General features: G+C 33.8%; 1 protein-coding gene across 1 annotated transcript in view; it reads left to right on the forward strand.

Moving 5' to 3' along the window:
- The window catches only part of coro7 (coronin 7), a 177,068-nt gene that overhangs the window by 2,252 nt on the left and 159,624 nt on the right, over positions 1 to 15,192 (forward strand). Inside the window, exons 2-6 of the mRNA XM_039686393.2 lie at positions 4,928 to 5,024; positions 5,159 to 5,239; positions 5,401 to 5,471; positions 8,657 to 8,840; positions 11,395 to 11,471. Of these exons, the coding sequence (XP_039542327.2) occupies positions 4,928 to 5,024; positions 5,159 to 5,239; positions 5,401 to 5,471; positions 8,657 to 8,840; positions 11,395 to 11,471 (510 nt within the window). The remainder of the gene's footprint in view (positions 1 to 4,927; positions 5,025 to 5,158; positions 5,240 to 5,400; positions 5,472 to 8,656; positions 8,841 to 11,394; positions 11,472 to 15,192) is intronic.

Raw genomic sequence — 15,192 nt, forward strand, 5'->3', positions numbered from 1 at the left:
AATTTCTTTTCGACTGAAGAAAGAAAGACGTGGACATCTTGGATGACATGGGGGAGAGTAAATTATCAGCAAAAGTTTTTTAAAAGTGAACTAGCCTAATCCTTTAACAGATGATATCACCATTATAACCATACTCTACTTTCTCAGTTTTTTATATGATCGTATTGGAACCTAGATTTAACATTTTATAAATTTGTAGTCCAACAACACGGATCCGCGAAAACGACTGAAACGTTGTATTGTCATGCCAGGCCAGTAGATGGTGCTGCCACTTTGTAAAGAAACACTACGCACCTATAGACCACTCAAACCTCTACTCCCATTGTAGAGCACTATATAGTGAGCTCACCGGCATAATAGAAACACCACTTTTGGACACTACTCGATCGTCTCTTAGCGCCGTTGATTACCTCATTTGTCAGATTTTTAAAAATAAATAAATTACATTATATTGAGCTTATTTCTTCAAAATTTAAAAACTAACAGTCATTTCAGGCCGTTTCTGTTATAATGCGCTACTCCACACTAGAGCCCGACCGATAACGGATTTTGAAGGCCGATACCGATACGAATATTTTTGGGTTTTAAAATCCGATATATCGGCCGATGTTTTTTTTTTATTAAATATTGTTGGATTTCACACACGTGTAAAAGAAAAGCTAACTTTTCTGCACAAGATGCGTTTGATACTTTTTCTCTATGTTTAAATGTTCACTTCTCGCAAGTATAACTTACGTTTTACAATGCAGGGACTGTAACTAGAGATATGCTAGTTATAAATACAGTAATCATTACTTTATTTAGGCAGAAAAAGTTCATTGTGGTTTCCAAGCTCATTAATGTTAACGTTAGCGGTCTTCCACTGATGATAGTGGCGTTAGCTAGCTTTGTGGTTAGCTAGTCTATAATTTAGCAATAGATAACATCATACTGCAAATTGTAAAACATACATTTTTAATATAACAGGCCAAGGAGAGATGATTGAAGCGTGTTTCATCCGTTTTTATTTTATTTTTTAAATATTCATTTATCGGCCATTATTACTGCCGATACCGATATTTAGAAAATTGCCTAATATCGGCCGGCCGATATATCGCTCTGGCTCTACTCCACACATGATTATAACCTATTTTTACGATCAGTGCAATGCATGAGCTCACCAGCATAATACAAACACCACTTTCGGACACTACTCGATCGTCTCTCGGCGCCGTTGTTTACGTCATTGCTGTCGCCCGTCCGTTTTTACGATCAGCGCAATGCATGATGGTATGAAGGGCTTGGGGTAGTGGCCATCGGTTGTACACTACTTTTCAAAATGCATTCTGGGATACATTGAGTGGACTATATAGGGTATAATAATCATCACTATACATTCAGACAGCACTATAAAATGGCGAGCTCACTATATAGTCCCCTATAGTGACTAGTGGGAGATTTCGGACACAGCCTATATTACACATGTGCATGACCTCGCCGTTTTCACAAAGTCATGTTTTTGTAGTTTACATGGAGACAATAATAGTATACTTCCACTTTGAAACCAGTTTTCAGGCCCCCAAAACACCGTTGGCGTGTAAATGAACGGCCAAAACGCGTCAAAAGGGTTGGGTTGAAAACGGGGCTGTGTAAACGGCCCCTAATTCGTTAATTATTTGGCACTTTTTCGTCTGCTCACATCGCTTTAAAACGACTACAACTTGTGATGCTGTAGAATGATTTTCCTTCATTCCAGACCGCAACACACCGGAGCTCCTGTTTCTTATCTTGTTGTCAACTGTGGCGTTGTTAAATAACAGCCCCGTCAGTGGGAATTCTTCACATTCCTGAGATGTGTTTATGATTTGTGTGTTCGTGACACAATGTAGAAGTGACGTGTGAATGTCATAGTTAACAATATATCTAATCAAGTGCCATTTTGTCACTGTTGTGAATCTCACATCACGAGAAAGCACTGTGATTTTCATCCGGCTTTGCTTCAGGACCCAGTTTTGACATCAAGTGGCGACTCAGCACAGTGTTTAAACTGTTTATCTATGAAAAACTCTTACGGTCACACATTGAAATGTATTGAAACTACCATATTAGGTGGATTTTGATCTCAAGAGGCGTTGGGAGCATGTTTTCCCAAAGAATGCGTCAGATACAGTGTTTCATTGTTGTCATTGGTGTTCACCTCTACCTGATAGTGCTTAGGTCACATGACAGGAGGTCACACACCGTTAAAGATTGACAGATGAGTGCGTGTTTAGCTGAGCGTCCAGATTTAAAGTGCTGACCGATGCGGCTGCAAGTGGAAGATGAGATCAGAAAGAAATGAATACTTCTGTTCAGCAAGGTCGCATTAAATTGATCAAAAATGACATTACTGACATTTATCATGTTACAGAAGGATCGTCTGGTGTCATGTCTGCAGTTTTATCGTCCAGCATGCGGCTGATAACTGTGTCTGTGTATGGCCAGTTTCATATGCATATTCTCTGTGCTTTTGAAGGCCTTATTGTCATGTTTTATCTCGAATGCGCTGGCTTGTCACCTCATCATGCCTGTGTTCCTCTGTAACCCTGTCCAGATGATGCAGCAGGTGTGTGTGTGAGTGTGTCAGGTTATCTCGCAGACGTCTGTGTCGGGCTCATGCTGCTCGAACACGTTCAGTCTCTGCGTGTTTCTTCTTGTTGACATTCTGGAAGGATTTGAAACTACAGCTGCCCTTTGCTGGAGCTCTTCTGCATTTCTTCAAGCGCATCTGCTGCTTCTCGTGTGTGTGTGTGTGTGCCGTTGGTTTGGAGAAAGTGCTGCGTTTCTATCCGTTTCCTCTTTCCTGTTTGTGATGATGTCAGATGCATCAGCTGGTTCGATTCAGTTGCGTTCAGTGCCGTCTTTTGTCAACATCTCAAGGCTTTTGCTGTGTGTTCCAGTGTTATTTTAGTGTTATGCATATACTTTTACTTTATTTGATACTATTTTAAATTTTGCAATTTTGTTATGTGATTTTTTTTTTGTCTTTTTAATTTTTCTTTCATTTCGGTTTAATCCCAACTTATAATTATTTTAGTTTGTTTAAATGTATGTGCTTTTGTCATTTTTATTAATTAAAACAATCTTTCTAATATATATATATATATATATATTGTATATATAGGGCTGGGCAACGATTAATCGCAATTAATCGCATCTAAAATAAAAGTTTGTGTTTACATAATATACAGTATGTGTGTGTAGTGTGTATAATTATTTTGTATTTAAAAATTCACACACATGCATGTATATACATTTAAGAAAAATGTGTTATTAAAATATAAAATATTTATATTTGATATAAATTAAGTATAAATATATATACAGTATATGCATGCAAATATTTCTTAAATGTATACTACATACATGTGTGTGTATTTATATATATACAAAATAATTATACACGCTACATGCATATATTATGTAAACACAAACTTTTATTTTGGATGTGATTAATTGCGATTAATCATTGTCCAGCCCTTATATATATATATATACTGTATATAAATGTATATATATATATATATATATATATATATATATATATATATATATTATTTATTGTTATAATTAATTGTTATTATTTTTTTATAATTTAAGTTACATGTTTCTGTTTTTATTTTATTTCTGATAAATTAATCAGAGATTCAGTGATTTATTTATTTATTTTTTTGTGCACCGGTGTGTTCTTTCTTTAGCACTGCTGTTTCGCTTTTGAAATCATTTCATTTCGACTGTCAAGAGAAACATTGTGGCTTTTAAGTTTTGCTGCCACGACCTCATCGCAATTCCCGATCCGACAGCCAGTGAACCACATTAAAATGCATTTCAGTCCACAAGCGCAGGTGTGAACGCGTGTCCAACAGGTTGCAAGCGTGGCGTCCTAATGTGCACGTGTGTTACTGTTGCAGAACAGGACTCAGGACTCCAGGAGGCAATGAAGGTTCCCTGAAGTGTGTGTTATTGTTCTGGCAACAGTAACTCTGAAGCACAAAGATGGTTTAGTTCTGAGGACACAAACACTTGTCACACTGTTTAGGGTCGCCACTTGAAGTCAAATGTGAAGGATTAAAGAACTCGAGATCTTCAGAACATTCTCCGATAGTTGGAAACTGTTTTTTCGTTTGACCTGTAGACTTTTTATTTCAATCATTTAAAAATACATTTGCATGTCATGGGTCTCTGATGTTGGTTAATGGTCACATGATTTGCAGGTGCACATTTTTGAAAAATATGTATTATTTATATATAGACGCATAGTCAAGTTTGTTGTTATAATAAAATTAGTTATTTTAATCTGACAATCTGCTTTAATTTTTAGTGTTATGCTTTCATTATTTTATTTGGAAGAAAATACTTATTTTATTATATATTTTTTTCAGTTAGAATTATTTTAAAATTGTTATTTATTTTAATTTTACTATTTATTTTAAAGTTAATTATTTTTTATAATTAATTATTTAGATTTTTTGTAAGTTTGTATTCAAAAATTATTTATTTATTTAAATTGTACATTATGCTTTCATTTGTAGCGTTATACTTTCTTTTTATTACTTCTATTTTAACAATTTTTTTCACTTTTTATGATTTAAAATGTTTGTAAGTTTTGATTTTAAAACGAGTTATTTAAAGTTTACGTTATGCTTTAATTACATTTTTTAAATTACTTTATTTTACATTTTTATGATTTAAATTTTTATATTTTCGTAGCTGTATTATTCAGTTTTATTTTCATAACAGGAGTTTGCGCACTTTGAAAAGTTTGAGAAAGCCTGTCCTGTGGCTGAAACATGTATTTTTCTAGAAGGATTTCTCTAGTAGTGTCTCAAATATTCACGTGTGGATGTCTTAATGAAGGCATTCTGATTTAATAACTCTGATTTAACAATATCCCTGTGTTTCTGTTCAGGGCTGGATTGCAAATGTACGAGGAGGTTCCTTCACCTCTCAGGGCAACCACATCAAATCCAGCTGCGGCCTTGTGGCCTTCAACACGGATCAGGCTGGTACGACCCCTTGAACCCGTCTGCCCCTCCGATAATGTCTGCACACTAAACAAATGCAGAAGATTAAACACAGTCCGTCTTGAGTTTAGTAAACGGTGTTTTTGAAGGTAATCTTGTGTTTTCTGTCTCTGGAGGAGGTGGAATGGTCGGCCTGTCTTCTGTGAACGCCGGATCTGACGGGAAGTGGACCGTGACCCAGATTTCATGCCATGCTGGTGAGACTCAGCACTGTCAGTTCAACTAATGTGCTCATGCTCGGCTCGTTTAACTTCATTTGGAGGAAAACGGATGTTTGGAGTTAATAATAGCGCTGTGTGAGATGTAGTCAGGCCTATATGACTTTGTCCTAATTCTCCTTCTGATCTTTCTGTCCCAGACCTGGTGACCGACCTGGACTTCTCTCCATTTGATGATTACCTGCTGGCGACCTGCTCGGCGGATGAGACCGTAAGTTTATTCTGAGCGAGATTTAAATCTGAATCTGATGTACACAATAAAATGGTTAATCACAATGTATAGTAGGCTATATAATAAAATTATTTTTATTTCGTCAGAAGCTCATAGTAGCAGCCTGAAAACTTATTAACATGATTGTTTCCTGGTATATTGATGTAAATAAACCTAAATATACATATTGACTTTTTGTGTATTTAATCAAATAACTTGAAGTTAAAAAATATATATATTTATTTATTTATTTTTACAGTTTTGCATTTATTTATCCATTTTTACATGAATTAATTTATGTATCTATTTTTACATTTATTTATTTTTTAATTGAAGAATTTAGTGTTGGAAAATGATGTATTTATTTTTTTATATATTTTCAATTTATTTTAATTGTAAATGCACAGGTGTAACTCAAATTTTGAGTATCGTGCTAAAGTTAATTTACTTCAGCAATTCAACTTAAAGGGTGAAACTAACATTCATGTAGTTTAAGATGGCTTGTAATGAGTCTATATAATATATTAGTTTCACCTTTCAAGTTGAATTGCTGAAATGAACTTTTGCATGATATTCAAATTTGTCATGTTCCACCTGTATTTTTATTATTAAATTAATTAAAAATATATATATTTTAATTAGATTATTTTTAAATGTATTTATGTGTTTAGGTTTTGAAATTAATTTATTTATTTTTATTTTATTTATGTTCAATTGTATTTTTTGGTAGATTTTTTTTTTTTTTGAGAATTATTATTATTTTTGCTTACCCACTAAACCCTACACTGTAAATGTGTTTACTGGTTACATAGGTTTCATTTGAATTGGAAAGTGTCTTTCTTGGTCTTTATATGACTTTATATTTGTTTTCTTTATATTGGTTTACTCAGTCTGTAAGAATGTGTATTATTGGCCATCAGCAGAGAGCAATGCTTTTATTAATGGCATTGGGAGTTGTTTTGTCTGTTCAACATGACAAACAGAACAGCAAACACACACACAATCACGTTACTCTGGAGGTATTGTTATATCATCTTCTATAAATATGATTTTTAGCGGCTGTAACGCCACACAGATGTTGAGGAGGTTGTCACTTGGGTCAGGTTTTTCTTTCTCACATTAAAAGCTGTGTATTTGAAGGCTCAGCAGAATGAAGAGACAAACACAGATGAGGCTCTTGATGAATCTGTCTGCTGATGCCTTCATATTTCTGCACAGCTGGCCTCCACCTGACATCTGCTCCAGTGTATATCTGAGTCAGTGGAGTTTAGCGTTTAGTAGTCCCAGCACAGCACACTCCGACTGAAACCCGCTCCGCTACTTTTGCTTCAGTTAAACTGCTGTCAATTGGTGTTAGCCACTTTTAATATTAGAAAATAAACTGACTGAACAAGTCTCAATGGTTTTTGCAACTTGTTAGTCTTCCTTTTGTCCGTCTGTCTTGTGTCTGTCTGTCATTTGTCTGTCTGTCATTTGTCTGTCTGTCTTTTGTTTTTCTGTCTGTCTGTCTGTCTGTGTTTTGTTTGTATTTTGTCCGTCTGTCTGTCCTTTGTTTCTATTTTGTCTGTCTGTCTTTTGTTTGTTTGTCTTTCTGTCTGTCTGTCTGTCTGTCTGTCTTTTGTTTCTGTCTGTCTGTCTGTCTGTCTGTCTTTTGTTTGTCTGTCTGTCTATCTGTCTGTCTGTCTGTCTGTCTGTCTGTCTTTTGTTTGTCTGTCTGTCTCTCTGTCTTTTGTCTATCTGTCTGTCTGTCTGTCTGTCTTTTGTTTGTTTGTCTTTCTGTCTGTCTGTCTGTCTTTTGTTTCTATCTGTCTGTCTGTCTGTCTTTTGTTTGTTTGTCTGTCTATCTGTCTGTCTGTCTGTCTGTCTGTCTGTCTGTCTTTTGTTTGTCTGTCTGTCTCTCTGTCTTTTGTCTATCTGTCTGTCTGTCTGTCTGTCTTTTGTTTCTATCTGTCTGTCTGTCTGTCTTTTGTTTGTCTGTCTGTCTGTCTCTCTGTCTTTTGTCTATCTGTCTGTCTGTCTGTCTTTTGTCTATCTGTCCTTTGTTTCTTTCTTTTGTTTGTCTGTCCTTTGTCTTTCTGTCAGTATGTCTTTTGTTTGTATGTCTGTCTGTCTTTTGTTTGTCTGTCTTTTATCTGTCTGTCTGTCTGTCTGACAGTCTTTTGTCTTTATGTCTGAATGTCTTTCTTTTGTCTGTCTGTCTGTCTGTCTTTTGTTTGTCTCTCGTCTGTATATGACGTTCTCTGTCTTTGTGTCTTTTGTCTGTCTGTATGTCTGCCTTTTGTCTCTGTGTCTTTTGTCTGTGTGTCTGTCTGTCTTTCTTTTGTCTGTCTGTCTTTTCTCTGTCTTTCTTTTGTCTGTATGTCTTTTGTCTGTATGTCTTTCTTTTGTCTGTCTGTCCTTTTTCTCTTTCTTTTGTCTGTATGTCTTTTGCCTTTCTTTTGTCTGAATGTCTTTTGTCTGTATGTCTGTCTTTTGCCTGTATGTCTTTTGTCTGTATGTCTTTCTTTTGTTTGTATGTCTTTTGTCTGTCTGTTTTTTGTCTGTATGTATTTGGTCTGTCTGTCTTTTGTCTGTATGTTCTTCTTTTGTCTGTATGTCTTTCTTTCTTTTGTCTGTATGTCTTTTGTCTGTCTGTCTGTCTTTTGTATGTATGTGTTTTTTTGTCTGTATGTCCTTTTTTATTTCTTTTGTCTGTATGTCTTTTGTCTTTCTTTTGTCTGCATGTCTTTTGTCTGTCTGTCTTTTTGTCTGTCTGTCTTTTGTCTGTATGTCTTTCTTTTGTCTGTCTGTCTTTTGTCTGTATGTCTTTTGTCTGTCCGTCCTTTGTCTGTCTGTCTTTTGTCTGTATGTATTTTGTCTGTCTGTCTTTTTGTCTGTATGTCTTTCTTTTGTCTGTCTGTCTTTTGTCTGTATGTCTTTTGTCTGTCTGTTTTTTGTCTGTATGTCTTTAGTCTGTCCGTCTTTTGTCTGTCCGTCTTTTGTCTGTATGTCTTTCTTCTGTCTGTCTGTCCTTTGTCTGTCTTTTGTCTGGTGATTGATGTTGTATTTAGGGTTTTAAAAAAATGAATACAAGTTTAGGACATGTATTTAAAAATTACCACTATATAGTGTTTAATAATATCCTATCTTTAATAATATCCTCTCTTAATACTATTCTCCCTCTCTCTCTCTCTCTCCTCATTCAGGTGAAGCTGTGGCGTGTGTGTGATCCGGATCAGGATCAGCCCAGTAATGCTGAGGTCACCCTGAGCCCTGGAGACGGGCGACTGGATGTCGTTCTCTTCCACCCCGCGGCCTCGGGTCTGCTCGCTGTGGCGTCTGCGAGGGCCGTTCAGGTGTGGGACGTCACACGAGACTCCGCCTTGACAGGTAAACACCTTTCGCATTCCTACGTACACCCATCACTGCTGTTAAACACCTGATTTAGTCTTGTCTTTAATTACTTTACGTGTACACTTAAGCCCTATTCAGACTGTAATTGTTTTTCATTTATATATGCTAGGTCATTTCTGGGGTGCTAGATTTATTTATTTATACATTTATTTATTTTTACATTTTTTTTTCATATTTGTTTGTTTATTTTTTTCCATTTATTTATTTAAATTTATTTTAACAAATTATTGTTGTTTAAATGTACTTATTCTTTAATTTACTTATTATTTAATTTAATAATTAAATTAATTTATTTGTTTATTTATTTGTTTATTTAAGTAATGTTTTAATCAATTCATTATTTTATAAATTAATTTATTTATAAAGTGATCTATGTGTTGTTGTTTTTTTTTAGTTTCATTTCATTTATCTTTCACTTAATTACTAACTTTTTTTAACATGCAATATGACAGTATAGTAAGTTAATTCACACCCAAACTGATGTCCCAAGACAAAATATACAAGGCCCATAAATCTGTTTATTTAAATCAAATATGTTTCGACTAGTGAAAAGTGCTGTTGGAGCACGATATTGAAAAAAGTCCAATCAGGTCAACTGTAAAAATGGTCTCGTCCCTCGTCTGAACTCGTGACTTGCGATTACAGCCTGAATAATGCAGTTCATGAAGGTTTTGTCTGCAGCTTTTTTGTCTCTGCTGTGTGTTTCTTTTTTGTTTGTTTTGTCTCTGTGTATTTCAATGTGTGGTTTGATCTGCTGGGCCTCTGGTGGTTGTTACAGTCCTCTGGGGTCTGACGTGGAGCGTCTGAGGTAAATGCCCCTCAGAGCTTTGGGCCGCGTGTCCCCGGGGCCCCATGATGGCTGCTGGTGCTTCCCAACCTCACATCTCACACCGCTGTCTGCCTTCATGCGTCTTCATGTGTCGGCTGTGTTTCATTCACTCCTTCTGTCGTTTTACACTTACAGCAAATCCAGCGCCACGGAAAAACGAGAAGCGTTTTAGTATTAGTTAACTTTATTAACCCTGGAATGCATTTCCTAATATTTGGTCCTGTTTACACCTGGTATTAAGAGGTAGAGGTGGTTGGAAACGCAGTCGACCGGTCTGTTTTCGTAGTGACCTAACGCGTGAACATAACAGGAAGTGTGCTAGCCAGACGGGATTTAACCTCGTCATCTGAAGACCCTTGTTTGGTTTAAAGCTACACTGTGTGATTTTTACCCCCATCTAGCGGTGAAAAGGTATATGACCATCCAGGGAATATTAGTTTCTGTTCCTCTCAATTCCGATTTCGTTTTAACTCCTACGGTGGCCAATGTAGTCCAAGATTAACATGGCTTCCGGTTCGACCTCGTCCATGAGTGTTAACTCAAACGTAAACGCGAAAGGCGAAGCTTGAATTAAAGGGTATGTCCCTCTTTGGCTAATGTACTTTCAAGATGGAGGGGCAACATGGCGACCGACATTAGAACCCCTAACCCGTATGTATTTTCAATGGCATATTATACACTCACGAGAATACTTTATTACTTGAACGAAGTAAATATACATTAATGAGCACATATATTTTTGAAAAAACTAAGTGTTTTAGCTAAGAATAAACTAAAAGAGTTGCACAGTGTAGCTTTAAAGATGAAAAATGTACCAATCTCAATGTTCTCTCACCATTCCTGATTTCGAACTTGTGTCTGTCAGAGCAGAAACTAAAGCGGATGTGTGTGTTTTTCGTCATCACATGAGCTTATTTCATCCATTAGATTAAAAGATCTGAAAAACCCCGTACAATTCCCCGCCCATAGACCCTCCCATCAAATAAATCAGGACAGAAGTGGTTAAAATTGGACAAAAGAGACGGATTAAAACACCAGGTGTGAACATGAATGTGTCTCCCTCGTCTACTTGTGGACCCGATCGACCAAAACACATCTGGTGTAAACAGGGCCTTAGTTTTGGTCAAGCAGAGGAATCCGAAAGAATACAATAGAAAAGATAAAGCTAATAAACGATAGGCAACGTGTTATTTTATTAGTACTTTTATAGAGTTTATGTGTTTTGAATTAGCTTGTGTGTTCAGTTTCCTTTCAAATTTTAGTTCGTTTAATATTTGTATTTAGTTATTTTAGTTTTAGTCATTTTATAGCTCTTAGTACTTCAGTTTCATTTTAGACGGTTGCCAAGGTAACATTCTTATTTACATGTCTTATTTTTATGTTGTTGTATGTCTAATAATTTCACATATTCGGATCGCTGAGATCTACAATGGCATAATACATAAGCTTTTCCCAGCGCATTGGTTTGTGCCGCCACACTTCCTTAACCTGTGTGTGTCTGTCTGCTGTGTGTGTGTGCTTAATGTCTGTGTGTGTGTCTGACTGTGTGTGTTGAGCTCAAATTCCCGGCACTATCATGCTTCTCTGTGAATCTCACTGTCAAACTTGTTTCTTTTTTTTGAGAGATTGTAAACTTACCTTGAATGTCTCTTTCGTGGATATGGTGTGTGTTGACGTCCGTGTGTGTGTGTGTTTGTGCAGTTCTGGAGCAGCATCCGGATCAGCTGCAGGGTCTGGCCTGGAAAGAAGACGGATCACTGCTGGCTTCATCCTGCAAGGTAATGGATGACCAACACGCGTCTCCGCTTCTGATGTGTGCTGTAAGAGTCAGGGCCGGGTCACACAGAACACACTTCTGCTGGTAAAGATGTGAGACGCAGGTCGGTAGAACGAATGACAGCTCGCGTTCCGGGAAAGTGTAACGGGCGCAACGGTCAAACACGTTCATCTCGCGATGGAGAGTAGGATAAATACTAACGGTCACAGTTCCGGTTTTATCATGCGGTGAATATAATAAAGAATTTATCAGTGTTGTTTTATAATTAGTCAGATACTCATTCATATTTATTTTTAAGATATAAATAATATTTTTTCACTAATTTAATTTTTTTTTTTACTAAATAGTTTATATTCATTTTAATTTCCGATTTAATTATTTTAGTACGTCTATTCAAAATAAAGTTTTTATATTTTATTTTAGTTCAGATTTATTTTATATCAAGTGTCTTTTTCGTTGCTTTTAGTGAACTGGAATTTATTTTTCTTTCGGCCAAAAAGAATAATTAAATGTTAGGTTTTTATTTTTAAATTTTAAATAATGTTTCTTTAATATTATTAATAATATATTATTCCCATTCTATTTCAGAGTTATTTTTTTTTTAATTTTATTTAAGGTTTATTATGAAACAAAACAGTTTCTATTACTTTTAATTCAGCTATATACATATATATATATATATATATACACACACATATATATATATATATATTAGGGCTGTGCAAAAGTTAATTGCGATTAATTGCATCCAAAATAAAAGTCTGTGTTTACATAATATATTTGTGTGTGCTGTATATAATTATTTTGTATATATAAATACCTATGCATGCATGTATATATTTAAGAATTATTTGCGCTTAAATTCTGTATATATTTATAAATACATAATCTATATTATATAAATATAAATATTTTCTATATGAATAACATATGTTCTTAAATATATACATGCATGTGTGTGTATTTATATATACAAAATAATTATATACAGCACACACAAATATATTATGTAAACACAGACTTTTATTTTGGATGCGATTAATCGCAATTAACTTTTGCACAGCCCTAATATATATATATTATCACTAGAGCTGTTCTGTTGCTCATCACGTTTTTTGGACTTGTGTTTATAATGTTGATAATATGAAGAAAAAAATATGTTATAAGTTATTCTTAGGAGGCACATTTGCATGTTTCTGTGAGTTTTCTGAAAAGTGCATTAGCCAACCACAGACAGTAGCACATTCTCACCAATAGATGTCGCCAAAGTGTGTGTTTTCCCCCATTATGCCCCTCTTTACTCAGCTTTATTAGCCACAGTGGTGAAACTCATAAACCCGGCTGGTGTCATCGAGGTCTGTCCTGCTCCCAGTGTGAGAGGTTAAGAGAGAGCAAGCTTATTATATTCAGCCTCAAAAATCTGCCTTTTGTAATTTGCTTAATGTTAACTACATCAGCACTTGCTTATGATGGAGGACTAACACTTAATATAGCCGAATGTGTCAGTTTGATCCACCTATTGGGACTCATTTGAAACATTAAACCACCAAGTCGTCTCCTCACTGCAGATGTGTTTCTATTTCTGGACACAAAAGGTTTGTGTTTGGCAGGAACAGTGTTTTGATTGAGTTCATGGAAAGAGTTTTGTTCAATGAAGTGGATTAAGATGTACTGGAGTTTAGTGTTTGAAATGTAAATGTGATGGTTTGCGGTGTGATGTTTTCTCTCAAACCTTCCTATTGCGCATATACTGTGTATATATGTATACACACACACACACACACTTCCAATCAATATACATGCATATTAGTGTATATACAGACACTTCCTGTCAAAGTTTTTGATCGGTATGATTTTTAATGTTTTTAAAAGAAGTCACCAAGGCTGCATTAATTTGATTTAAAAAAAAAGTTTGTGAAATAAAAAGTTTGGTGAGCAGAATAGACTTCTTTTAAAAAACATTTAAAATGTTACTGATCCAAAATGTTTGACTGGTAGTGTATATACACTGTATGTATGTAAGTTTCTTTTTTTTAACCTCAAAATAAGTTTTAGTATTTTGAAAAGCGAATGCTGTAATGTCTTCCGGTTGAAGCTGAGAGCTCAAAGCGCGGCCACATCTCCAGCTCGACTCTGTGGTGTTTGAAGCATTGAGTTCAGTCTCACCTGGCCCCCGGGAGCCCGGCGCCAGACCCCCAGAGCGCCTGATTTAGCACCCCAGAGGAGAGGGACTGAGCTGGGGCACAGAGAGGCGCGCTGCAGGAGGAAATGGGGAGCAATCCATAAAGAAATAATAACACGCTGCAGAGCTTTTCCACCAGCCGCTTTAATGCTCTCAGAGGTGCTGAGCCAAAGATGCTAGAGTTTATGGCTGGATGAGGAATTTTAGGATTATTTTATGAGGAAAAATTAGGTCATTTGAGTTTGAACTGAATGCTTTGTGCTGCTTCTAGACGGTAGTCACTCCTGATTTAACTTACTGACATCTGTTATATTGTGGAAAATAGTGGTTGACATAGATTTATACTATTTGTATTTGTTTCTTTTAACAATTTTATATCAATGGGTTGTTGTTACATTTTTTGTGTGTAATCAATATTTTTATATTATTTGTTTATTTTAACATTTATAAATTAATTAATTGTATATTAATTTATTTTATATAAATTTACATCATATTTATTTTTTATAATATTTTAACTTTTTATGTTTAACATTTTAACATTTTGATATTGATAAATGTCTATTTTTTAAATATATAATAATTTATTATTTTTATCTTTCTTTTTTATAATATTTAAAATGTTAGATTAGTTTATTATTATTTTCATAATAATTTATTATTGTTTTATATTAACTTAATCATTTGTATTATTTTTACATTAATACATGTTTGTTTATTAATTTATATGAATTTATTTCTTTTATATGAAGTTATAATTTGTTTTGTTTTAACTTCTTAGTTTACATTATTATTTTTATTCATTCTCGTATGAATTAATTTGAGTATTTTTATGTTAATTTTCTTAATTTATAATTTTTTTACCTATTCATTTTTGTATATTATAGTTATTTATATGAATTTACTCTTTTTTATATTATTTTTACATTTATATTAATTGTATATGAATTTATTTTATATAAATTTATATAATATTTATTTTCTATAATATTTTAACTTTTTATATTAATTTTATTATTTTATATGTATTCATTTTAACATTTTCGTATTAATAAATGTCTATTTTTTAAATATATAATAAATTATTATTTTGTATCATTTCTTTTTTATAATATTAAAAATGTTACATTTAACACTTTTATATTAGTTTTATTATTATTTTATAATAATTTATTATTTTTTATATTAACTTAATCATTTGTATTATTTTTACATGAATACATATTTGTTTATGAATTTATATGAATTTGTTTCTTTTGTATGAAATTATAATTTTCGTTTGAACTTATTTACATTATAATATTTATTCATTCTTGTATGTTAATTCTCTTAATTTATACCTATTTATTATTTTATATTAATTTATAGTTATTTTTATTAATTTCTTTTTTTATAATATTTTAACAGTTTTATATATATTCATTACATTTTATTTAAATTTATTTTTTCATATTTATTGCATTTTTATATTGTATTTATTACATTTTTATTTAAACGTATATGTAAACAGATCAAATATATTTATAATACTGAGCTATAT

This window comes from Pimephales promelas, chromosome 3 (assembly GCF_988280905.1).
Source record: "Pimephales promelas chromosome 3, fPimPro1.hap1.1, whole genome shotgun sequence".
NCBI lineage: Eukaryota > Metazoa > Chordata > Actinopteri > Cypriniformes > Leuciscidae > Pimephales > Pimephales promelas.